Below are 27,238 nucleotides of genomic sequence, written 5' to 3' on the forward strand. Positions count from 1 at the left end.
CACACAAATGTGATAATTATTTAGACGCATAGTATATTTATGTAAGAATGGTGACATACGTTATTGGAAAATAATCAACTGTGAGGAGAAGCACAGATGTGTATGTGAATATGCAAACAAAAGTGAGTTGATCTGCTCTGTCTTCATGGAGTCAGGGGTGGGAGGGTGGCAGGGATAAAAGCCCAATTCTAGGAATCCACAAATTACATCAGATCCAATAAATGTTGTAAGATGATGTGTTCCCCAAGTATACATAAACATTCCTGGATATATCAAGCCAGAAATGGTTTGTAAGAATAATAAGAACAACATTGGTACAGTCTGTCCTTAAAAAATCACATATACTCTTCCCCCATAATTACTGGGTCAGCAATTCACTTGCAGCAAGGTATGTGGCTAAAGTACAGTTACAAAGTGAAAATATAAAAAGCTATGTCAAAGTCAGAAATGTAAACTAGGAGAAGACAGAATGAAAACAGAAACAAAGTAAGTAAAGAAAAGAACTCAAACTGTCCACGTCTAGAGCTTCTGTACCTGTGGAGACTCATATGTGATGGTTTTGGTCTCCGTTTGGACAATAGGGACTTCCTTGGTGGAGATTTCTGTCCTTTGTGAGGCATCAGAAATTGTTACCATCTCTGTTTTTACCACTGGTGGCTGAAGCGAAAAGGAAGGGAAACATAAATTCTAGAGGTAATAAAATAAATGTGCTTAACGGAGCCTTCAAAAATAACTGAAATATATCCAAACACACACTCATACACAAACGAAAAGAGCAAAAGGAAATAAGAAGAAGGACACAAAAGAAAAACACTTTCCTTCAAAATCATATATATGTGTATAGATATATATATGAAGAATAAGCTAGCATAATGGCTCCTGAAATTGTGGTAGGTTTCAAATTACAATGGTCCCAAACTACTTACGTGTCAAGCCTGGCGTACAGTGATATAGAAACTTTAGCTTTAAGCAAGTAGTGATCAAATTGAAAAGAAAACAAAACAGAATTAATGATGAGAAGTGACCTGCCTCCATTTTTATTACAGTTTAAAGAACCACATGGTCTGTGTGAAGGCTCATGGTCTTTAATTGGCACACCTAGTCAGTAGGCTAAGCTGTACTCTTTCCCCAAAAAGCCCTTGCTGCCCTGCTGATACAGAGATTTCATTTTCAGAAAGAATATCTTCAAGCAGCATTGTTTTCAGTTATACTAATCTAAATCTTACAGTGTTTCTTCTGTATGACATAAGTTAAAATGTGATATATCTCTAGAGTTACTCCACCATTGATGCATTAATGCTCTGAACTATTTAAAACATCCAAACAGAGGGTCACAGGCTGTTAACACTGGAGTCTGCCAAGCATGTATGCTTAATACAGACTATACTGCTACCAAAACACTACAGTGCTTTCCTTGAGAGAAAATTCCCAAGTGTAATAATTTAAAGAGGAAATCTCTGCAGAAAGCAATAGTTCAAAGCATTTAAAGACTTTCAAAATGTCATCTGCTGAAGTGAAATCAGAAATTTAAAAGTAACATAAATCCAGTTAATTATTTCAAGACAAAGTCAGTTCAAGATTTTCCACCCCATGAACGAGAGCAAACATGGAAAACCCTCACTTTCGGCATTTAACTTTAGAGTCAAGGAACATTCACATAGAAGTAAATCTTTCCTCAGCATAACTTTAACTCCCAAATCAGGGACCCTGCACCTAAATGACCAAGACTTCATCTCAGAGGAGTGTGGAAAGTTCTGTTTCTTGAAGAGAAAAACGGAAAGACTCATGCTTGATCGAGACAAGTCACAAAACATATAACCAAACTTGTAAATAATCCAGAATTGACTAGAGGACAGAATGCAAAGAGAAGGGTATCCTCTGCTTAGCTTTCCTTCTGCGCAGCGAGGAGCTAAGTCCCTTGACCAGACTGTACAATCTCTAGAATCTAAAACCTGAAATGCCAGTGGTATTCAAGAAATAACGTTTTCATCATTGCTAGATGCTGAATTCTGAGCACCACGGTAATAGGAGCCCGCTGCCATTCCTGAAAATCTTATATTGAAGAGAGAATGAGCCAGAAGGTCAAACCTAGTCATGACACCAGCAACACTCACACTGACCATTTTCCAACAATACACACACAATTTCCTAATGAAAAGAATTCAGGCATTTAGTATGAGGAGGCAGTGCAACTTAAAGATAAGCCTTGAAAAAAATCTGAAAACGTGCAAAGAAAAATTTCAGTGTGAAATGAGAAGGGGAAAAAAAAAAAAAACAACGAAGTGGCTGCTGTCAGAAAGTTTACTCTATCAGGAGATCCAGTTGCAGTAAAGATGCCAGAAACTGTGACCCCAGAGGGCAGAAAAATCGACAGAGCAGGGCCATCCCCCTTCCTCCCCGGAGAGATCAAATTCAGAATCTTGCCGGAAAAGCTGAAGGAGAACGGGGAGGACAGGACAGGAGGAGAGGCAGGTGTTCTCCACCTGAGAAACAGCTCTAGAGTTGAGCTCCCATTTACCTCTGAACAACAAATAATCTGTGGCAAAACATCAGTGTCAACATGAGCCACCTCTCCGTTAACCTTCTGCAGCTCCTCCTCTGTTTCTTCGCCGGCGTCTTGCTTAACAGCGCCTTCATTTACACTCTTCTCGGCAGGGATCTGGGGGGCCACTACCTCTTCCTGGGGCACTGTTTCTACTAGGCCGACACTGGCCCCTGCGTGTGTGACTGGGCTGGCTGCTGGCACTGGGTCCTCCCTGTCTACTACCTTGGCTGCTTGGCCGGGTGCCTCCTCCACCTCCTCTTCGTCCTCCTCCTGCTCCTCCCTGATGGTGCCCTCAGTCACCCGGTGGTGGGGCCGGTACTCCCCCACGTCCTCCTCCTCCTCGCTCTCGCTGCTGCTGCTGCTGCTCTCAGAAGACAGGGAGGTGGAGTCTTTCTGCATCCCTGGCTCCACCTTCCGCATCTCCCCAGGACCACGCCCAGGGGACAGCTCTTTACCGTTCATCTCTTCGGGGATTACTCTTTCGTCTTTCCCAACCTCTGCCTGCTTCTTCTCCTCCACTACATTCAGAGTCTCAAGTGAACTCTGCACAGAAACAAAAATGGATGAGGGGAAACAAAAATAGATGAATAAATAAAAAACGACGGCAACCCAAATTAACTGATGGCAGATTTCATGTCATGGAGAAAAGCAAAGATGATGATGATGATGGCGGACTGAAAGGGAAGCGGGGGTAAACGTGAGCAGGATTGGAAACGTCGGGCAATGGTGTTAACATGGTAAAGGGGAGAACCTTAACAGCATCAGTGGCTCCGGCGCAAGGCCCTTCGGACTCAGGAGCACGTCTCTGCGGAACAAAAAGCAACCGAGGACACAAAATCAATAAAGGTTTACCTCAACACCCACCAAGACAAACATCTGACACTGCGAAGCAGAGCAGCAAGAATCAACAGCTATAAAAAACCTTTTACTCAAGGTCACGTGAAGGAGAATCCAGACAAATGCAAGAAGCTTAGGGAAGGAAACAAAAACACAAAAATAGCCAGCATCATCCCAAAGAAATGAAATCCTTTTATTATACTTAGATCTATAAGCTCCTTCTTGTTGAAAAGGTGTGGTGGAGGGGTTGGGGTGGGGAATGGAAGTATACCAAAGCTTACTCGTTATTTTAAAGTTTATATGTTAAAAAAAATAATAATAAAGTTTATATGTTAAGACTTTTAAAATCTATTGACAGCTTGATTTTAATCAGACTTGAGGAAAAAAAAAAAAAAGACACACACACAGCATGGCCTGAACACGATTCCTAAATGAATTTTCAATAAGATGATATTTTTATATTTTGCTGGCTTATTTAAAAATCAGTTTTAATTGGCAAAATTATACTTGGTCTCGGATAGTTATTAACACAAAAGTGTTGCCATTTCAGAAATGGTTATTAGCATCCCAAACTGTGTTATAGATTAGCAAAAAGGGGTATTATAACATTAGGGTGGATGTCAGTGATGGCTCCAAGTGTTTTCGCTTAGAATTTAGCTCCTCCATTTGAAAATTTAAATGAACCAAGTTTATTATTTGAGATGCTCATTGCTGCCCCCCTGCAGGTATCTACTTCGGGGGTATAAATTTACTTTCGCGAAGTACAGCACCTAAATGTTCAAATAAATGCTTGAAGACCAAATACATTAGAAATATAACTTACTATACTACAGCATTGATAATCAGGATAGAAACTTTCTTAAAAAGGAATGTTTTTAAAGATTAAAATTTTCCTTATTTTTTGAAAAGGCTAATTTATACTGATACAAATAATTCCTAGCCAAGTTTTTGGCATTCCAGTAGCACTAATGCCTTGTGCTCTGACTTTACAAATTCAGCTAGAGACAGTAGCCCTACTTATTTAGGAAGGTATCTCAATGCTAAATGAAGAGCACTGCACCTCTGAACCCTCTGGGCAGAAACAAACCACACTGTGAAGCTGCCAAGACGCTAACTGGACTTGGAGCTGCTTCGTACAGTAAATAACACAAGCTCACGTTTATCTGCTCCAGCAACATGGAAAACTATGAGCAAAAGGCCCTAAAAGGACACCTATCAACATATACTCACAGACCGTCTTTGACCTGCACTGTTGTTCTTAAATGTATGGTAAGAGAACATTTTCAATGCTCAACATTAATACCATGTAAGTCATTTCACTGACAGAACAAGAGAGCCATCTTTCCAATGTTATGGAAAGCTGAGGTTTCGCACGTTAAACTAGAAACCTCTAAACTGAGTTTGCTACTTAGGCAACATTCAACTGTAAATCCTTACAAACTTCTTTATAAATAAAGATATCCAGTGATCAGAACATTTCTAAAGGAGATATTTCATTATTATTACTTTTATTACTATGGCCAGATGGATTCTGCCCAAGTTCAGGGAATCCCTGAGGGGTCACTCCCCCCAAAATTAAAACTGACTATGGCAAGCACTTCAATTTTTTCCCTATGAGCAGAATTTTTAAAATAATAAGCCATCTGAAGATGTTTAAAAGACATTTTGGCTTTGAAAATTTCTGCAAAAAATGCCTTAGCTTCTACGTGGTTGAAGGTTTCCCTCCACATAACACCCCAGACTCTGTACCTTTGTGACTGGTTTAAATGATTCTCTCAATTTAGGCAGAATGGAGAGGGGAGAATAGAAAGCAAGAGAAACATCCAATCGGTATCTTTTCCTCGTGTTCAAATTCACTCATTATTTCTCAAAGATTTCTCCCAGGAAGAGTTAATTTCACCAATGAAAGCACTGGAGGAAAGGGTTCCTTAATACTCAAAAAATAAAAACCACTCTTAAATGTGACTTTTAAAGAATGGGAAACAAAGCAAAATGCACCTCAGGCAACCGTGAGAAGGGCGAGGAAAGCTTTTCAGAAGGTGCATTAGAGTTCACAACAGTGCCCTCTGCTGTCCAAGTGGTGGCTGAGCTGAAGGAGGCTTTCATGCTATCAGAAAAGCCCTTTTCACTAAACAAAATGGATGTTATCTCCTCTTCTAGGCTCTGGAGAGGTCAGAAAAGGAAGAGCAAAGAATTAGCAATGAGTCAGAACTGACAGCGGTGACCTATTGAAAGAAAGTGAAGGTTACACAAGAAAGAATCACAGAGCAGCATACATTGAAAGAAAGGCGAGGATTCTGAAGATGCTGCAGCAGGCATCTGTGGCCATTTGCCTGGATGCTGGCTTTCCACCGTTTGAAGGTTGTTCATAGCTGTAGCCTTCAGAAATGCACTAAACTCTCTGGTTTCTCACTGAAACTTTATCACAAGCTGAGCATGACTGACCCACCTGCATATCAAACGCTACTTTGTATGATCTTGAAGGAGCTTCTGGGCATGGGCCTTTTTGCATGTAACAGCCTCTTCCGGGGCCCCTCCACTTGCTACACTTATTTCAGTGTTAGACCTTATGTCCCTAACCCCCTGCCTCCAACACTCTTAACTAGGCACTCTGGGCCTTGCCAATTCCGTCGTCGCCAATTCCGTCGTCACTCTGAGGTTCTGCATATGGCCTTCACTATTTCAGCTCCTATGATCTCTCCCTTCCCTATACCACTTTGTCCATACCACAAGCACTGTGACAGTAACCCACTGAAGTTCCCTCAGATATGCTAGATATGCTACGGAATAAAGAAATAGTGTCTCTTTTTCTTTCAGTAAGAAATGGGTAAAGGAAAAATTCTAAACAGGAAGACAAACTTCAGAGGGTAAATGCTAAGCAATGTAAAAATTATCTGTCTCTGAAAAGCTACTAAGGTGAATTTAATCTTTGCCTTTCTAGCCCTTAAATGACGGTCCCTGATGGTACATCAGGGAAGCTGGGGGCTATCTCAGATATTATACCTAGAACACCAACGGTGAGGAATTATCAAGTAGCTCCCTCTCACGTTAGATGTGTGCAATAATATGTCCTAACAAACCCCACAGCTCAGGGATCAGAGACAAATGAATGAATAAATGAATGGCACTCTGGGGTGCCTTGTGGGACAGTGCCCTAACTAGGATGAGTGGTAGCTACAAGAAGATGCGGAGCATGCTAAGTTGCTTCAGAGATGAGGAGAGCAAGGTGCATAAGCAATTACAATAGTCAGGAGAGAAAAAAGCTTCTGGACAATTTCAGCTGAATTAAGTCTCCATAATTACATCATCCCCAGGGTCAGGTAGGTGGAGATGGTGTCCTACTAGGTAAAAGATCACTGGGGAATTTAAATAAGTACCATGCATCTAAGTATTCAATAAAATAGGTCCAAAAGTATCTTAAAACTACAGTCTATGTAATCTCTACTAGACTCTTGAGAGAAATTTTATACATGTTCAAAGAAAGAAAGTGAAGTCATTCAATCATTTCTGACTCTTTGCAACCCCATGGACTGTATAGCCTGCCAGGCTCCTCCATCCATGGGATTTTCCAGGCAAGAATACTGGAGTGGGTTACCATTTCCTTCTCCAGGGGATCTTCCTGACCCAGGGATCGAACCTGGGTCTCCTGCACTGCAGACAGGCTCTTTACTGTCTGAGCCACCAGGGAAGCCCTATACAAGTTTAAGTATGTCATAATTCTCACAATATATGAGAATATATTGATACCAAAAAAATTAATATTTAATAATAACAATTAGCCTATATGTATGTATGCCTGTCGCTCAGTCATGTCCACTCTTTGTAACCCCATGGACTGCAGCCCACCAGATTCCTCTGTCCATGGAATTCTTCAGGGAAGAAGACTGGAGTGGGCTGCCATTCCCTTCTCCAGGGGATCTTCCTGACCCAGGGATTGAACCTGGGTCTAACTGCATCGTAGGCATCTTTACCATCTGAGCCGCCAGGGAAGCCCTAATTTGCCTATTAAAGACTAAGTAATTTGATTTCAAATTTTCTGCCCTATTCTCAAAATGATTCATAATATACTAAAGTCATTTTGAAAGTTTGATGTATCAATTTCTAAACAAGAAACAATTTTTTTTTAATCTATAAAATTCATTATAGACATTTGGAAATCTGGAGAAATTATACCTATGTTTAATTTTTATTTTGCATTTTATTAAGGACTGCAATTTAAAGAAAATCAAGAAACTCTGAAAAATTAAGTAGCAAAATGAAGTTGAAAGAAAGATAGCAATTTAAAAGATACTCTCTTAAAAGTCAAAATACTCCTGTAGACTTACTTAACTTTCAACTAATAGTGATGTGTTGAGGAGTGGGAGAGGAAATACATTGTAAGTGGTCAAAAAATGTTTATTGGGTGAATGGATGATTGCAGTTATAACAATCCATACATGTGTCAAATAAGTACATATTTTCTAGCATGTGCTACAGAGGAGAAGAATAAGAAAAAAGCAATAACTTCAATTGCAGATAAACCATTTAGGAGTTTAAGAGTGGGTGAATTCCATATTTAAATTTCACATGACATCATTTTAATGTTAACTTCTACAATAATGAATGGATAGTTTTCACTGTACACAGTTTATATTGTACACTCCTAAATGATGACATCCAGAAAACATGATCATTTTAAACATCCTCACCAAAATCCCAAAGTTTCCTACTTTAAGGACATCACTTTAAATTGATCAAAAGATGTCATCTCACTCACTTCTCAGGAGGATAAATTTTGAAAACTATATAATATTTCAAAGCATATGATATTAAAATAATCATTTGATAGAGTCTGATTTGCTTTGGATTTCAAAGTAACCTTTCAAGTATATAAAGATGCTACTCAGTTTAACTTTATGATGTTATCTTTCACATCTGCAGTGTTCCAAAAATATTTCATCTCACCTAGACCTCAAATCCTTTTAGCGCAAAGCTTCATCTTCCACTTATTCTGCCTCCTCCACCACCCCAGTGTACGTTCTGATGAATAATACTCTCTACTGATTAACAAAATCAGATGAGGTGGGAGGGAAACACTTTCTCCTCATTCCAATCTGTGCTCTCATTCACATCCCCTATAATCCATTCCTCATTCAGCACCAGAGGGATTTTCGTTAGACACGTGAGATTATATCACTACTCATCTTAAAGCTCTCCAATGGCTTCCCCCCACTCACTCCTATAACAATTCCAAATTGTTACTGTGCTCTTAAAGATCTTGCCAAGATCTGGGGTCTGACCTCTATGACTCTTCTAAGACCTTGTCATTTGGTCTTTCAGTCCTTTAAAGAAATTCCTGTCTTGGGGCTGTTGCATTTGCTCTTCCTTACACATGGAAGAAACTTCACATGTCCACCTTCTTTTTCATCATTAAGGCCTCAACTCAAATGTTATCTCTTCTCATGCCTTCTCAATCCTCCTATAATGTATAGTAAGTATTTCATCTCCTTAATACTTCTTTGTACCCCAAATTTTCCACTCACTAATTTGCATGTCTGCTATCTTCCACACTAGACTGTAGGCATTCCAGTCCCAATAAACAGCAGGTTGATCAGCTGGCTAAACTCAGAGGAATAAGAATGGAAAAGCAACAGAAAACTAACTTCTTTAGAAATGCCAGATACTTAATATATGTAGGAGCACAGAGAGATCTGAGGGGCTGCTTGTGTGCACCAAAATCTTCTGTCCCATTAAAAATGATTGTACCTATGGCTGATTATTGTCGATGTATAACAGAAAACCACAAAATTCTGTAAAGCAATTTTCCTTCAATTAAAAAAATTTTTAAAAATCTGAAAAATACAAATTCAAAAGGATTCCAAGTGTAATCAGTAAAACAGTAATCTAAATCACACACAGTTTGCTATTTTAACAAAACGACAGTGTGTATTGTGCAAACAGTGCATTTTCACATGAAATCATGGTTTCCCAACTGCCAGCCACATCCACTGAAATTAGGGGTCACTTATCACCTAAATCGGTAGAGATGTCTGCATTTCAAATTGTGGAGTTTCAAATCAAGTCCTTCTGCAATACGGTGATTCTCATCTAATAATCCCATGTTTCTATCTCACATGGAATTATCTTTTCAAGCACTCAGAAATTATTTTTAAAAATTCATGTTGATACACAAGGGGAAAGACGTATCTCATGGCTGTGGACAGAAATCAAGGGAAAGAGGAAAAAAGCAAGAGTAGATCCAAGGATGCAAGGTGGACACCTTGTCTGCCTCCTGGGTCTTTTCTTCAACTGTCCGCGCTGCCACCATCTGATGCTTCTCCTTCATGGATAAAACATCCTTGAAAAGATGGTCTCCTTTGCTCTATTGTTTTAAACAATAGACATAATCAACAAATAAGACAAACACATTACACCTACAGCAACACAAACACAAAACGACTGTGTGGGCCAGCAAAACAAACCAGACGAAGCGGCACATAAAAGGGGGAACCTAATCTCAGCACATCATCAGTTTCCCCAGAAAACACAACATTCTGGGGTTGATTCTGGAATATGGACATTAATATCTTCAGAAAAGCTGAAAATAAGAACTTAAAAGTAGTACAACTTCAGAAGATGCTGCTATGGTGTTTTAAATCTTAATATTGTCAAAAATCTTCGCGGTTTACCGATTTTTCTTTTGCTCATCTGCTTTAAAGAGATTTATCCCTTCCACTGTCACACAGAAATTTAAAGCAAATAACAGCTTTGCTTTTTAAGAAAAGGGTGAATAAAAAAGCATGAGAATAGTGAATTCAAATGCCTACAATTTGGCAACATTCAAGTCAGACTAGATGATGAATTTAAGGAAAAGAGAGGGGTGAGAGGAAAAGGAAAAAGGGAGAAACTGTAGGGTAACACCTGAACACACTTTTAAAACTGTGTATTAAACATAGGATGATTACTATTTCCTCAAGCAAAATAAATGAGCTAATGAAGTTTTTGGTTGACAAAAGGAGAGACTTCGGAGCATCAGAAAAGAACAGATGCAGGCACAAATGAAGAAATATTTTAAGAATGTATTTTAAAGGCAATGCTTATGTTGGTGGTGGAGAGAAATAAACCATGGAAAGAAAAAGGATGAGTTTGGAAAGACGGGTGAAAATATTTTAAAAACATTAATCTGGATTTCATTACTAAGAAGTTTCAATATAAGTTATATAATTAACATTTTGCCAGTTTTCAACAGAGCTCAGCAGTCTTCAAAGCTAAATTTAACTCTTTATCCTCACAGTAATAACCTTAAACCATTCTAACTATGGTCTATATTACTACATCCCTCTAATTACTAATTCTTTAATTATTAAACAAGCTCTTACTTCAGATGCCAATAATTAAAAAACTTATTAAATACAGTATACATCAGTTTTTAAGTCACTTGATGTAACAATTCATTACTACCAATTTACTCAAGTAAAATAGTGAAATTATTCTGAAAGTAGTTGAAAAGTATTTTGATAACTCATACAATTTACCCAAGAACTATGTCAATAAGTATTACACGCTGTTAATAAATATTTAGTATTTAAAAAATTGTTAGCAGTTACATTTAAAAAATGGGAATATTTTCTAATTTCTCATAAAAATCAACATAATAGATTAACAACCTAAGTCTTATGAACAGCTGGAGTGAGATATATAGCCAACAAATAGCTAGTCACATACCCCTTGTGTCTGTAGGGACAGAGGTGTGATACGTCGTTTTTCCCATTCATTAGGGCGTGGTTCAGGTGTGGATTCCATAAAATTGCGCTTGAGTTCACTAATGCTAGCCTGGTGTTTCAGTATTTCCTCCTGGGCCTTATCCAGGTCCTAGCAATATGTAACGTAATAAAAGGGAAAAAATCCAAAAGGGGAAAAAAAAAAACCCAATAGGATAAAAATAAAAAATGAAACCAAAAATAAGACAAAGCAAACTTATGATTAAAAAAACATAATAAAGCAAGAAAAATGCCAAGTCTCAAAAGCCATATCACCACCTACAAATATGAGTTTGTCCAAATTTGAAAATTAAAGCCAATGTGTAATTTTTTTTATGATTCACACCTTAAAGAGTTCTGATTTCTTTGTCCAGAGTTGTTTAAGAAATCATGAGGAGGCGGCCATGGAATTCAACATGGCCAATAAACCCTCTTTCTCATAGTTACACTTGCAAGGCACTTTGTTCCTACAAATTCACCTTTCAGATTTGGGCTACTACTAGAGTTGCATTCTGTGAATATAATGAAGAAAGTAAAATCAGAGAAAGGTGGACTCAGAGCATATGGGCCTGATGAGAAATCCAGTCCAGGATCATACAAAAAAAGGGGGAGAATGTTGGTGGGGAAACAACGGTTGACTTTTTTCAGGAAATTCCAGCAATGGTTTTTAATCCTTATGGAATAAACATAACAGCTGCCAGAAGCTGCTTCTGTTTGGTCTTTCTCTAACATAAATGAATGTCATCTTGGTTTCACGTCCTTGCCAAGCATAAATGTGGGACCCAGCCACCCACATATCAATTGGTCCTGAAAAGAGGATGTGAGAAAAACTACCAGGTCAATTTTCATTGAAATAGGGCCTGACAAATGTTACTTGTGGGATTTTTTTTTTTAGATTGGTCCTGATAAACGGTATTTGTAGAAATAAAAGGTAGTATTCAAAAAAGTTTTAACTGAACTTTAAGTGCTTTCTTACATTTCAAAAATCATGGGGCCACCTGTGGACTATAGCTTTCAATTACACTGCTCCCTGAGAAATAGGTCATGCATCTGAGTAAATGAAATATTCCATATGCATGCGCAAGCATAGTACGGATAGCTCATCTAGGAGCTTCTACTGCCATTTGCAAAAACTCAGGAAAATCTAAAAATCTTTGCATGGCATGGAAAAATGACTGTGGCTTGAGATCAGGCACATTTCTTGCATTTGTTCAAAGCGCTGTTATGTATTATTCTTTAGAGCATTTTAGTAAGTTATGCAAAAATACATTTCCAACAGTTATTAAAGCTGGCCAAAGCAACCCAATGGATTAGTTAAATTACTGAGGACCGGAGTTTTCCACTGAATACACTGCTATATCCTATCCAAAAAGAAGGGGGAAAAAGAAACAAAAAACCATTCTCGTGTGACATGGGGAATACATTTTACCTTCCTAATTGGGTGGCTAGGCTTCTTTTTCCTCTGTTCTTTCTCATTTTATTTCATTCATTTTAATCAAAACAATCCCATTAATTAGCATTTTCTCAAAAGGAAGATTTTAAGTGGACCACATTCCTAATTGCAGGGATTTTGGTAATTCTTCACTTTTACAAAAAAAAAAAAAAAAAATCGTGGACACCTATCTAGGGCCAAATGAATTAATGCCAGATTGACAAATATTTTTTGCAGTTAATATACATTAAGGATGGATCATGTCCATTAGGATAAAATAGGTTTACTTGAAGAACTTCAAGATTAATGAATAAAAACTTTACTCATTTGATTACACAGAATCTTCTCTTTTTTCCCAGGTGTCACTTTGAGAACTTCTCATAGACATATTCCTACCTAAGCCACTTTAACAGAACAAAGTCAGAATACTAACATGCACTCCCACGTTGAATTTTCCCCATGCATTTCGTGCACTGTGCTTGAAAGCTGCCAGCCAGCCAGCCTGTGCGTGACCCCCCCGTCCACATCAGCCTGGGCAGCCATTCGGACAGAGCTGTTTTCTTAAATTATACAAACCTCCAACATTAAATTGCTATGTCTGACATAAATATTATCTCCTTCTACTCTCAAGGAATTTTTCTGTGAAATTAAATCACACATAGGGAGGGAGGGGGAAGGCAAATAAACATAAGTGTATCAATCAGCAAGCACCAGAAATGACTCAAGAGTTGGACAGTCTAAGACATTAAAATGAAAGAGAAATAAAAATCTTAAGAACCTAAAGCCACAATGAGCAAAAGTCACAAATAAATCCTAAATATGCACCACCCAATCCCCGCGCAATCATAATGGCAGGCAGAAACTACCAGGAATTTTAACTTTGGGGGAACAGTATCCACCTCCTCCAGCTGTGTTTCGTCCTCTTCCATCTTCGCCTGAAGTCACCCAGCAAGCGGCCAGAGAGAAGGGGAGTATTATTGGAAACGCTATCACCGGTGCAAAGCAGCTGTATTTGAACTTAAATGGTGAACCAGCATTACCAACCTTTATTGTCTGGCCCTCAGAAGATGCAGAATATTAAGCCACTTTGGTCTTTCTTCACCTACAATGTTGTACAAATGATGGAAATGGTTCTTTGCAAAGGTGGAATAGAAAAGGGAAGCTTCACTCTTTCTCAGTCACCAGATATGTGTTGCTTTTTAATATGTTTTGACTCAGGAATGAAAATATGAGAGTGTAAAAATGGCATAATTCAGTCTGTTCTAACCTGAAATATTTAAGTCAACTGGCTGTGAGGGCAAAGTGTAATGATGCAAATTTTAGCTTTCACTTTCTATCAGGGACAAATGTTCACCCTACATAGATTTCTTTCCTTGGGGAGGAACTGATTTATTTTGCTACTTTTATGTAAAAGGGTGGATAGTAAAAACTATTCTTGAGTTTTATAGTACTTTTCTTTCATAAAATTTTTCAAACAAGCATAGTTATTTGTAGTTGGACAATTCTCAGTTATCTAATGATCCAAAGAATAAATCTGTGTATTTAAAACTAACAGAAACACTGATGACTACTGACTCATGGAAGGGAACAGCGTAAAAGAAAAATATTGATTCAGATACCAAAGAAAAATAGTTTAACCTTCACATCTTGATTTCGAGCAGGATCATATACATTATTTTTCTTCTTTACTGTGCTTTTTTTTTTTTTAAACCATTCAAGCAGTTTTGAGGGGTAAACCGGGAACTCAGAGTATCTTTTGATCAAGAGGGAAAAATAGAATACAACCACTCAACAATCTGTTAAGAATAATCTTCTAATTCCTTGGTCAACATTTCTCTAAAATGTCAATCTTTGGCATCCCTTAGGTAACCTTTAGGAATCATGGATTCTCCCCCTATGCTTAATTATCTTCACATTTTTCCTTAGGTTTGCTCTAAATTTTGTGATTTATTCTATGTAGGAATAGTACCTATAGGATATGGGACCCTAGATCCCCAGACCACATTTAGCAAAACAATAAAAAAAAAACTACTGCACATGTAAGCACAGCTTAGCACTGCAGAGGTAACCTTATATGGTGCAGAAATCCTCAAACCAGATACTTAATTTTAAATAAAAGGACACTAAGAGGTCTGACTCAACCTTAGGGCTACAGAGTCTAAATTTTCAAAATGCTGTGGTTCATTTTTCATAAGTATTTTTTAAAGATAACAGAAGAGTATCTTCCTTAAAAATACCTGACAGTGACTCTCAGATATGATTTTGAGTAAAAAAAAAAAAGTAAAAAAAAATAAAGTACATGAACTTCATCTGGGTCCCAAATGCTACGATAATAGGGAGACAACGAGTTTCTGAGATTAGACCTACACATACATCAGGAGTAACTGTCGCAGGTGCATTCTCCTATGTGAAGAACAAGCTTGGCTTTCTAACAGTGAAATAGTAACACTAAGGAATTCTGCTAATACATATAGATCAGTTATGTCCACTGTATTCGAAGTTCTATACCAAAATAAAGTTTCCATCCTAAAGGAACAGCATTAACATTTATGTGCAAAATGGATAGACCCAAATCAGACTATTAAGGCCAATGGAGGGCTCCCTCTCCTTTCTTTGTGGCCTAGTATGGTTCAGATATTTATTTTAAAAATCTATAACTTTGCACTCAATGTAGAATATATGGACCTAGTCAATGAAAATCAGTGAGGGGGAACGCTTAATTACACTTATTTCTCATGCACTAAAGCTATGTGTATGTGTGAAAGTGTGCAGATCATACTGTTTTGAGGGCAACCCATGATGAGATTTATGCACATGTTTACACTCTACATTAGGAAGGGTATTAGATGAAGTGGAGCTTTGTTGCCCACACAGATTTAAAGCTTATGGAGGAGAGCCAGTAACTGCTTCCTCTTCCTCTGTTTTGTCACTCAAGTCACAGTCATAAGAAACAGTGAGGGAGGCAGCCTTCGCCTCCAGATAGCAGAGGGATAGGGCCAGAGGAAGGGAAAAGGTGAGAGAAAAAGGCACTGACTGAGAAGCAGAGAGAAGGAGCCCAAAGATGAGGATGAGAGAGGGAAAGAACGAAGGGGAGGTGATGGGAACGTAGTGCCAGACATCTGCAGGGAGGAAGGAGACCCAGACCTTGGGGAGGCTGGGGAAGGCAAGGTACCCATTCTCATCGAGGAGCGAGGGGAAGCGAGGCAGAAAGCACCTGCAGAAACTGAAAGAGAAGGACCCACACTCGGAATCCGTGTGGTCAGCCTCTTTTGGAGGCTTCTCAGGTGCAGGGGGGCAGTCAGGCTGAGGAGGGGCTTCAAGAGGACCCAAGCCAGGATCACAGGGCCCCTGCTCTGGCGTCTCGCCTGTGGAAAGGCGCTCTAAGCTGTCCAGAGTGATACAATCGGCCTCCCCAAAGGGGTCTTCCTCTGAAATGTCAGAAAGGAAGTCCATTTCAGGGACTGGCAATAGGTTTGGGGAAAGAGATGAAGCACAGCGGATGAATGGTGAAGGTGGGCACAAGGAAATGGGCTGTTCTCAAAAGCAAACCCATGGTTGAATGTGAAGTTACACAGCGGATACAATCAAAGGAGAACCAAATGTAAAAGAATGAAAGACGAGAGAAGAAGAAAGTTAGTGAAAACTTTTACTCAGAGGTAATGACTGTATTAACAGTATCATTAGAAAATTAATTAAATGATCCATTTTTAAAAGAGGAAAACTGGACTACTTTCATCACATACAACTTAACAGGTATAGCCTGATTCAATTAGTATTTCCTGACTGGTTGCAAATGGATCCTATGAAACTCAGATAACATTCTTACTTTTAAACCTGGTTGCTGCCAAACATTGAAAGTATCAGTGAAAAGGCACACTAAGTCATTTGCCAAAAACAGGCAGAATTTCCCTTGGAATTTAAGAGAACTTTTCTTTTGTATCATATTAACTATGCAGAATGGAATAGAGGCTTCCCGTGATGCTGAGCTCTCCTGGTTCTGATGGAAGTAGCCACTCTACTGGGTACACTGGTAACGTGTTGCCGTTGTTCAGTCACTAAGTCGTGTCTGACTCATTGAGACCCCACAGACTGCAGCACGCCAGGCTTTCCTGCCCTTCACTATCTCCTGGAGTTTGCTGAAACTCATGTCCATTGAGTCGGTGATGCCATCCAATCATCTCATCCCCTGTCACCCCCTTCTCCTCCTGCCTTCCATCTTTCCCAGCATCAGGGTCTTTTCCAATGAGTTGGTAGCATAATCATAAACTCTCCTGACAACTATTCAGTTATTGATGGATATTGTTTGATGTGATATCCGTTATTTTTAGTTAATTTTTAACCAAATCCTTTGTAGAATATGACAGTTAAAGATTTTTTAACAAAGCAATGAAAAGGATTTAATGGCTCACTCTACCTGAAGCACTTGTCCCTGCAGCATAAGGCAGGGCCCCCGTGGTGCCTGAGCCCTTCTCTCTGCTGGGGTTGGGAGCTATCACTGCAGGAATTCCTGAGACACTGGCAGTTATCTCTTCTAGCAGGTCCTTTATAAATTCATGTTACACATCTTTAAAATTTTCAATGTTAAAATTTTGAAAACATTATAAATTTTCAAAGTTAAATTTCTGGAAATATTATAAACCCACAGGATGATTTTATTTCTTTTCCATGTTTACTTCCAATGTTACCTATTCAAAAGCTTCTCTGTGGGATATGATCTGAAGGACTCAAAGCCACTTCAGATCAACTTCTATGTGACTATACTTACACTTGCCCATGGTAATATAAAATAACCCAAACAAGTCTGAAAACACAATATAGGTTACTTCTCCATTCATTATGGCACACGCACCAAATAAGACCGAAAGCCACACTCCATCTTCTCACACAGTATTCACAAAACAATTACTTTTTGCTTAAGAATTTCTTCTTCAGTGACAGATTATTAATGAAAAACCATAAAGACCACCTTTCTTCATTTCAAAATAGTCAAGTCAATATCATAATAAAATTATCAAGACATAGGCTATATCTTAAAATTTACTTGAAACCAAATATGAATTTCAAATCATAGCTTTTATAACTGGGGGGCTTAATGAAATAGGATGATTATAAAGATGGACAAAAGGTCAATAAATTACTTACTTGGATTAAAGTAATTTATGTTGAAATATTTTGCTTTGAACAACAACCAGAAAAAGGTTAGAGACTCAGTCCAAAACAGCAAGAGTCTACACACATATGAAAGGTGGAAATTTTTATCAATAGAGAAAATACAATGACTGGTTTTAAATGATACTTGAGTTCTGAAACAAATGCAATAGACAGCCTCTGATCTAAGTACACATTTAAATCCACGTATTCCACTAATTCACCATACCTTTCCTTCAATGAGCGGCATATGCGGGGCTTTAGCTGGGCTTCTCAGGTCCCTTCTGCCATTACCATCTTGTACCATGGCAGTGCTCACAACTCCAGGGCCTTGTGCTGAAACCTCCCCAGCAGGGCCAGGAATATCCTTCATAAGACTTTGGTCCACAGCATCAATCGGAGCTAGTGACGAGTCATTATAGGGATCATGTTAGGATGTTTAAATGAGAAAATGTTATGAAAACCTCCCTTTCCAGATAGTAGGCAGCTTACAGACAATTAATAGAAACTGGAAGATTCTTTGATCTTGAAAATAACAAATCAAATAAATTCATGATTATACTTTAAAAAAAAAAAAAACCTCTGAATTGCAACCGATTAAATTACACCAAGCTCTCAAGTCACAGATTTTTGCAGGAGAGAGCCTGATCATGGAATTGGCCAGTAGGAGGAGCTCTAAGACCAGATGAAACACCAGAGTCAGGGAAGTACGTCAGAATTACAATGTGAGCAGTACTTCAATTCTCTGGGGTTTCTTCTAGTTATTAAAATGGTTTGCTTTCAGAAGTTTTAATAATTCCTCCATAAAGGAACCTTTAATTAGAACACTAGTCAAAACTGTGACAAGACAGGAAAGGTAGATTTTGGAGAATTAACTTCTGTATTTATGTTTACTGTTTTTTATTTTTCTAACCTCCCTCCTGAATGCCTCGACTTGACCTGCAGCAAGCCTAATACATAGAAACCTTCTGCCTTAGCAAATCTGGCCTTTTGGGCCCCTTCATCTATCATACAGATGGGCAGAACATGTACTGTGTTGACATTTCCGTCATATGGCAGAGCAACCCAAGATGGCCTCGGATCTCAACAAGGCCAAGTGAGCAGCAACTGGCAAAAGCCTCTATCTATCTTTAGTTTCTCCCCCAAAGAGTGGGACAACCACTGCAGTCATTTCACCTGCATAAAAAGCATCTTCCTGACACAGTATGGTTGGCTCTGGTTCCAGGCTCCCAGGGAAGCACAATAAAGACAGGCCTTTAGGCTGCAAGCTCTTGAAGGGCAGGGACTGTGTGTGACCCACCATACTGAACTTGGGCAACATCTAGACTCCTAGTTCATGTGTTATAAGAAGCCTCTTAATCCATACCTCATATGCCCTGTCCAAACTGCCTTCTTTTCTAATCTCACCTTTCACCAAATTACTGAAGTCAGAAACCTGCAAGTCTTTTCCTTTACTCCTCAACAACCAGTACGTCCAATAAAGTCCTTGCATGTATTTCTAAACATGGCAAATTCCTTCCATCTCTATTTTACCATCTAGGTACCTTTTAAGAGTTTCATGGCTTTTAAACACTCATACTTTGGAAAGCCTGCACCAAATCCAATTAAACATTAAAACAAATTCACATCATACATTAAGTATAATTATTTTCTAGAGTTTTTTTTGAACTTTAAAAATATTTTAATAATTTTTCCTTGAAAAGTATATGGCTTGAGTAACTCTTTAACCTAAGATTATGGTCCCTAAGCACTCACTATGCATACTCAGAAACTTACTGCAGAATGTGAATCTCTGACCTAGAAATGGTTCTAAATGTAATGATATCAAATTTTAATGAATATCAAATTTAAAGTTACATAATGAAGTTGGCAAGATGTTGACACTGCACACTTTTATTAAACAATAATTTCAGTTTGCTGCAATTAACTTTTGTCAGGTCTTACACCTTTGTAGAACCCTGAGATTATAAGCCCAAGGAGCTGAACCTATAGTGCCAAATGCCTAATTGGTCTACTACCATCTGAGACAAAACCACCGTGACTCTCATCAGGACTATGCCTAACCAGTCAGCCTGAACTTCCTCCCTCATCCTCTCCAATTGTTCTAGACACGGCATTAATCGAGTGACTTTTTTTAAAAAAGACAGCACTGTACACTTCATGGCATGCCAAATAGATGGGGAAACAATGGAAACAGTGAGAGACTTTTCTTTTCTTGGGCTCCAAAATCACTGCAGATGGGGACCACAGCCATGAAATTCAAAGATGCTTGCTCCTTGGAAGAAAAGTTATGACCAATCTAGACAGTATTAAAAAGCAGACGTTACTTTGCTGACAAAGGTCCCTCTAGTCAAAGCTTTGGCTTTTCCAGTATTCATGTATGGATGTGAGAGTTGGACTATAAAGAACCCTGAGCACCGGAGAACTGATGCTTTTGAACTGTGGTGTTGGAGAAGACTCTTCAGAGTCCCTTGGACTGCAAGGAGATTCAACGAGTCCGTCCTAAAGGAAATTAGTCCTAAATATTCATTAGAAGGACTGATGCTGAAGTTGAAACTCCAATACTTTTGATGTGAAGAACTGACTCATTGGAAAAGACCCTGATGCTGGGAAAGACTGAAGGCAGGAGGAGAAGGGGGTGACAGAGGATGAGACAGTCGGATAGCATCACTGACTCAATGGACATGAGTCTGAATAAGCTCCTGGAGTTGGTGATAGACAGGGATCCTGGCGTGCTGCAGTCCATGGGGTTGCAAAGAGTTGGACACAACTGACCTGTACACTTATGTGCTGGCACAAGTGTGTACACATATGTACATAGGTGGTTCCCTAGAATAAAAGCCACATTCCCCACAATAGCCTGCAAGGTCCTGTGTGATCTGTTCCCAGCCTATCTCTCCCCACCACTAATCAGCTCTGACTATATTTGCCTTCTTTCTGTTCCTGGAATGTATCAAGCTGTCCCCAAACTTATGACCTTCAGACTTGCTACTACTACTGGTGCTACCTGGAATCTTTATCTCCTGTTATACTCTTTCTCATCCTTTTAAGTCTCAACCCAAATGGTTCTTCCTCAGACAGACCTTACCCAGTCTGTAATGTCCTTGATTACACTTTCCACTTTCAGGAAATCGCGAGTTCCCTGTTCTCACAGGCATCCTGGGTGTTAGCACTCTCAATGACTGATTTGTCTCATTTCAGGTTTTATTGTGCAATCCTGGAATCTCACTGTTCTAAAATAGCTATCTAGGTTGATTTTTATTTGATATTTGATCTTTAGATATCACAAAGAAAGTAAAAATCAATGTAATCACTAGTAAATTTATTTTAATTTGACAAGCCTTAAATTGAAGAATATTTATATATCTAAATAATCTGTTTAAAAACAGAAAAAAGAAACTACAATACATGTACATAACAACAAAAAATGGTATACTGATGGTGTGGTGGGGAAAATAAAGCTCAGTACCAGGTTACAGCCTAGCTTTGCTCTGAAGGGGAAAAAAAAAAGAACATAAGCCCTAACCAAATAGTTCCCTAGCTGTCTGGTCATGTATTGGCATGAAAAGCCTCCTCTTTTTCACAATAACACAATAATCCTTTTGATGACTTGCCCATCTGATGAATTACAGTGTCCAAAACACAAAAGGAAAAATAATGGATTACTGTGCCATGTTTGTTGCTTTTACTTGTGAAAATCATTGTTTTCAGATACAGACCCACTATAACCCACTGCACTAACTGCCCATACAAGATGGTGGGTTTCCTTGAGCACAGTTTATATACCTCCAAGAAAAGGCACTGCCTTACTGCTCTTTTTAAACTCTAAAAACTCACAACATACGAGTTATAAAAACCTCATAGTTTACAAACAAAGGCTGAAACAGTGTTACAGAAAGAGGAATGGTTTCTCTAAAGGCATGAAACAACACTGATCGCATTTATTCAGCACTTGTATAAATTCTCTGTGGCAAGGGGCAAGGCTTGTGAAATATTTACACAAGCGGGCACATTCTTCGGATTTACTTGGAAAAAAGTGCTCAGTTGTTGATGAGCTGAAAGATACTCTGACAACTATCATACAGCAATAATTCATTAAATGTAAATCACTACATTTGGGGATGTGGACATTTATTCAAACCACAATTTATGACCCCGTTACACATTTTTTCTGTGGCCTCATAAATTACATGAAAGAATCTCCAGAAAATTCAGTAACTATATATACCAAAATGCCCACCAACAAATATTATTAACTATCTCTGTGTGTCTGCCCAGATCTGTTTCCTAAGTTTATTCCAGGAAAAATAGATCTAAGCCAATGAAGGTCAATCCTTCACTAATGAGAGAAGATTTTTTATCTATTAGCATATCTAGCCTGATTTAGCTAATTATATGAAACATAAGCCATTCAAGTTTGTATTTCAGAATGATTAACAGCAATATTAATAACAATCAAAATTGGTTTTTGCTGATAAACAGCAGTAAAATAGAACTTATCCAATTCAACACTAAAGGATCTTTTGTATATATGTTTTGAGATTAAGCAACCAAAAAATGTTGGGAAACTACTTTTGGTAGAAAAGCATCCACACCAGTTACTTGCTAGTAGGTAGAAAGGAAAAAAAATTTTTTAATATCGTAAAAAAAAATAACCTCAGCTCTTCCATAGAAAACCTGCTATTAACCCAAAATTAGGGTAATAACATATATATATATATATATATATATATATATATATATATATATATATACGTAAAATGAAGGGAAGCAACATCAATTTATTTCCATGTGTAATTTATTTAAAAACTGCAAATACGTAGCTAATTAGAATTTGAATAGAAAAAATTTATACAAATTTGTAAATGTCTCTCCTGGGGTGTAAGAACAGATGAACACATAATATTTCCTTTCTTGTTGTTAGAACACTACTTAAACTAATCCTTGAAGCTGTGAATGGTTTCCTATATGCTAGAATGTCTGTTAAGCTTTAATAAGAGTTTTTAAACCTAAAACTGTGATGATGCGATGAATGTTTTGCATTCCTCTGAATAAAGGGTCTATATATGCTGCTACACCAAAACCCCAAGTTTGCCATTAATTAATAAGTTCAAGAAATTTAATCACATAAAATACATCAGAAGTCGGTCCAACATCTAACATCTGTGAGTTTTGACAGTGCCAAGAAAATTTAGGTTCAGAACGACAACTTCAAAACACTACAAAATTATTTTCATATAAGTGTAATTAATAGTATTTCATTTACTCAGGAAAAAAAAATATCTAGAGGCTATCCCTCTAGGTATTTCTAGGGGCCTTGTTAATAACTAGTTCAATATTTTCTAATCCCATTGGATTAGAAAAAGATGACTGGAATCCAGAATCCTAATACAATGAATGTGTTTACCTCCATCTAGACTCCTGGAGACCCGTTTACTAGAAGTGCGTTCGAAGTGTGGCGCCGGCCGGTCAATCAGGCTGCTGGCCTGGCGGGTCTGCGCCTGTGTACGGCCACTGTAGCGGAATTTGGACCCTAAGGTCAAGAACTTGGCCTTTGGTGGCTGCTCTGGAGACACAAGCCTATGAAGGTGGGGAAGGGGAACAAAATTAGAATTCATGGATTTTTTTTAACTTTGAAACTATATATTTAATATCTCACTTCATTAAGTATGATTATTTGGTCCAAAAAATGCTGCTTAAACTAATAAAAGTGAACACTGTTTATAAACCTTCTTATATGCAGAGCTTTATGGTCATGATAAGATGAATAAATCCTCATTCACGTATTCATGAGTAATATGTTTTCCTCAACCTGAGCAAAAACGCAGCTGTTCTTTGTGTGTACCAAAGGTTATTTATTTGTATTAACTTAAATCATTTATATAAACACATATGCCTGAATTCTTGCTCCTAGCCTGAAGTGCCAAGCAGCACTCCATTACCATTAGCAATTCTTAATATTTATGTCTATTTCTCTGGGAAAGAACATCTAACTCAAGAATCTGTTCCATCAAGTGATGCTCTCCCGTGAAGTGCACAGCAGATCCGCAGAGATGAGTAACACTCTTTATTGGCAGCATGACTCTACTGCTTAAACCCCGGGTCCGTAATGAATGAGGTAAAACTTTACCGATGTCAACTACTTCCAGACTTATGTGAAAACACATTTTTAGTAAATGAGCCAATCTTGTCTGGTATACAACCGAAACAATCTTGCTTTCATTGCCTGATGAAAAGCTAGCAAAGCATTTTAACAAAACGGACAATCCCAGAACTCTCAGAGGATGTATTAAACAAGACTTCAGTTGACAGTTTCAGAATATGGAGAACTCCACCAAAATTTTTCTTATTATTCTCCAGAGAAGCGTGATTTCTTTAAGGGTTCTTCACCATATCGAGTATGTCAGGCATTTCTGCTCAACATTTAGAAATTTTGTGCTTAACAAGCAATGAAGAGAGATTCAAGTCTAGGGTAAAGTCGCATATAGTAATTCAAGAGGTGGCTTCCCATCGATTCAGAATTCTCAATCATATTAACCCAGAAATACAACGTGTTAGAATGAAACTGATGAAAAAAGAACTGATACGAGTCTTGTCGTGGGGGGTGGCAGAAGTGTTTCTTGAGAACATTCATTTTATGCCAACAGATCTTCAAAGGAGACACAGATGATACTGCTGAGAAAGCAAAATCTGAAGACATCGGTGCCTCAAACTATACTTTGGAAAAAGCTCTATATCCTTAAATTAGAAAGCCAGAATGTTAAGACATTTAGACAGGAAATGAACTCTCATCTGTGCTCTGTATTCTCTTTCTCTACATGGAAGAAACTGAGGCGCGGAAAGCCTAAACCATGAGGACCAGGGGCAAAGTGAGAAAGGTGGTCATTTACCATGCACTGCCTTCTGATGGACTGAATATGGTAGGTTTTCCTACCTTGCAATCCACCTAACTATGCTCAAAGAATGCTATGTAAGAAAGCAGTTATGTATAGAGAAAAGGGTCATTGACAAGCTCATCGGTGCAGTAATTAACAAATGCTCATTCTCCTCGAAAAACAAGCTGACTAAATCGCATTTACTTTCATCATCTATTCATGAAGTATGCTCTGTAGGTACTGAGAGACCAGTACCTACAAAAAAAGAGACATTTCTAAAAAATAAAAAGAGACATTTCTAAAAAATATCTCAAATTTTGTTAAGCACAAAATTTCTAAATATTGAGCAGAAATGCCTGACATACTCGATATGGTAAAGAACCCTTTAAGAAATCACGCTTCTCTGGAGAATAATAAGAAAAATTTTGGTGGAGTTCTCCATATTCTGAAACTGTCAACTGAAGTCTGCTTATTTAATACATTTAATGCATTGATGACCCCAAAGGAAATACATCCTGCTCCACAAAAATTTTTAAACTAAAGACAATCAATGCTGGAGAGAATGTGGAAAAGCCAGGACCCCTGCATACTGTTGGTAGGAGTACAAAATGGTGCAGAAGCTGTGTAAGACAGTTGGGAGGCTCCTTAAAAAAATTAAAAATAGAAATATCACATGATTCATCAATCCCATACATGAGTATTTTTCTAAAAGAACTGAACAGGATCTCAAAGAGGTATGAGCATTCCCATATTCAATATAGCAACGGTCACGATAATTAAGATGTGGAAACAACCTAACCATCCATTGATAAGTAAATGGATAAAGGAAATACAGGATACACATAAAATGGAACACTATTCATTCTTAAAAAAAAAAGAAGGAAATTCTGCAATATGTGACAATAGGGATAGACCTTGAGAAAATTATGCTAAGGTGAAACAAGCCAGACACAGAAGACAAGTACTACATAATTCTGCCTATACAGGGTATCCAAAATAGTCTAATTCACAGACTCAAAGATTTGAATGGTGGTTCCCAGGGGGTGGGAGAGGGGGCAATGGGGAGTTGTTAATCACTAGAGAAAAACTTTCAACTAAATAGGATAACATTTGCTCAGTCATGTCCAACTCTTTGCAACCCCATGAACTACATAGTCCATGGAATTCTCCAGGCCAGAATACTAGAGTGGGTAGCCTATCCTTCTCCAGTGGATCTGCCCGACCCAGGAATCGAACCAGGGTCTCCTGCATTGCAGGCCAATTCTTTAACAGCTGAATTACGAGGGAAGCCCCATTGTACCTACTGTCAGTAATAATACTTAAAATGTGTTAAGTGACCCTGCCACTATAAAATTATTTTAAAAGGAGAAAAAAAGACTAGAGGCAAAGAGGAGGGTGAGATTTGACTATCTGGCAGTCTCTGCAGATTCTCCTCTGCTGACTGTAACTCAACCACAGGCCACATCTTCCCAGAATGAGCAGCTCCATTTGAGTATTTTCTCTTATGTCCAGTTTGCAAAAAATATAAATCCAAGAAATACAAGAAAAATATTTTAAACCTAAGAAATACAAGCTATATGTCATAATGCAAAATGGGGAAGTCATTAACCAGAGGATTTTTATTTTATGTCACATTGAGATAAAAGGGATTTCTTTCCCAACTAACTGACAGTGGTGACCACATACGCAAAGTATTAGCTTACAGATCAGTTTCCTGATCACAAAGAAATCTTCAAGCAATTAAGCTACAATTAAGCAGAAACAGGCATCAAAACAAAACAAAACAAAAAGGGTTGAACACAAGCATTTATAAGTCTTCTCCAAGAGAATTTTTTGGTGACTTAAGTCAGTGGTAATGTGACTCCTCTGAAATGAGTGTATTAGAGCAGTCTTGAAAGTAGATAAACAGCACACTATGCTACCAAACTAAGAATAATGATAAGAGTGACAAAATTACATACCAGAAATGGTTCTAAGTTTGTTTCATGTGGGCTATACCGTTCACTTTTCAAAGCAACCCTATAATGTAGGTAGTATTAATTACTACCACCACATGAATGATGAAATGGAGACTCACAAAGGTTGAGTAACTTACCCACAGTCACACATCTAGGATGTGGAGGGACAGTATTAGACCTTAAGAGTACAGAGCAGAAACTTTAAAGATGAAGGGTCTAGTACACAGCTGTCTAGACTGCAGAGATAGGAAGCTGAAGCAAGGGAGAAAAGACCAGCACAGCACACTTCGCTAAGAAAAGTGATGTTGAAAATCATGCCCATGAATAAAAGTATGACAGAAGACAGGATGAAAGCCACAGGAGGCTGCTAAGTCTAAGGAGATCTTCTAGTGTTTTTTTGTTTGTTTCTTTATTTTTAAGGGAACAAGACACGCACATACTTATTGTCCAAAAAAGATGTCAAAGGCACCCACTGAAGGGCATGATTTACAGAATGCAATCCTACATGAGGCATGGGATGAAGGCAAAGGAATGACTCCTCTTCCTTGAGACAAGAGAAGAATGAATGAAAGAGAGGGAAATGATGCTTAGTTATACACAAAAAGAGAAGATGCATGAAACCAGGAACACTCATGACCCACAGTGTCTACTATCAGCATACCCCATGATGGAGGGCATCTGAGCAGTGGGGCAGGGGGCCGAAG

The 27,238-nt window shown here is 38.2% G+C and overlaps 1 protein-coding gene across 8 annotated transcripts in view; it reads right to left on the reverse strand.

The window, feature by feature from the left end:
• Positions 1-27,238, reverse strand: part of EPB41L2 (erythrocyte membrane protein band 4.1 like 2) — a 209,337-nt gene that overhangs the window by 26,141 nt on the left and 155,958 nt on the right. For 2 of the 8 annotated variants that reach the window (XM_052646055.1, XM_052646054.1), the window contains exons 11-18: positions 23,109-23,281; positions 17,931-18,103; positions 13,130-13,192; positions 11,087-11,233; positions 9,642-9,743; positions 3,297-3,350; positions 2,519-3,088; positions 535-657 (exon numbers count right to left, since the gene is read on the reverse strand). In XM_052646055.1, coding sequence (XP_052502015.1) covers positions 535-657; positions 2,519-3,088; positions 3,297-3,350; positions 9,642-9,743; positions 11,087-11,233; positions 13,130-13,192; positions 17,931-18,103; positions 23,109-23,281 — 1,405 coding nt within the window. The remainder of the gene's footprint in view (positions 1-534; positions 658-2,518; positions 3,089-3,296; positions 3,351-9,641; positions 9,744-11,086; positions 11,234-13,129; positions 13,193-17,930; positions 18,104-23,108; positions 23,282-27,238) is intronic. The other 6 variants (XM_052646061.1, XM_052646060.1, XM_052646059.1 and 3 more) reach the window with 5 other exon arrangements.

This window comes from Budorcas taxicolor, chromosome 9 (assembly GCF_023091745.1).
Source record: "Budorcas taxicolor isolate Tak-1 chromosome 9, Takin1.1, whole genome shotgun sequence".
NCBI classification, from domain to species: domain Eukaryota; kingdom Metazoa; phylum Chordata; class Mammalia; order Artiodactyla; family Bovidae; genus Budorcas; species Budorcas taxicolor.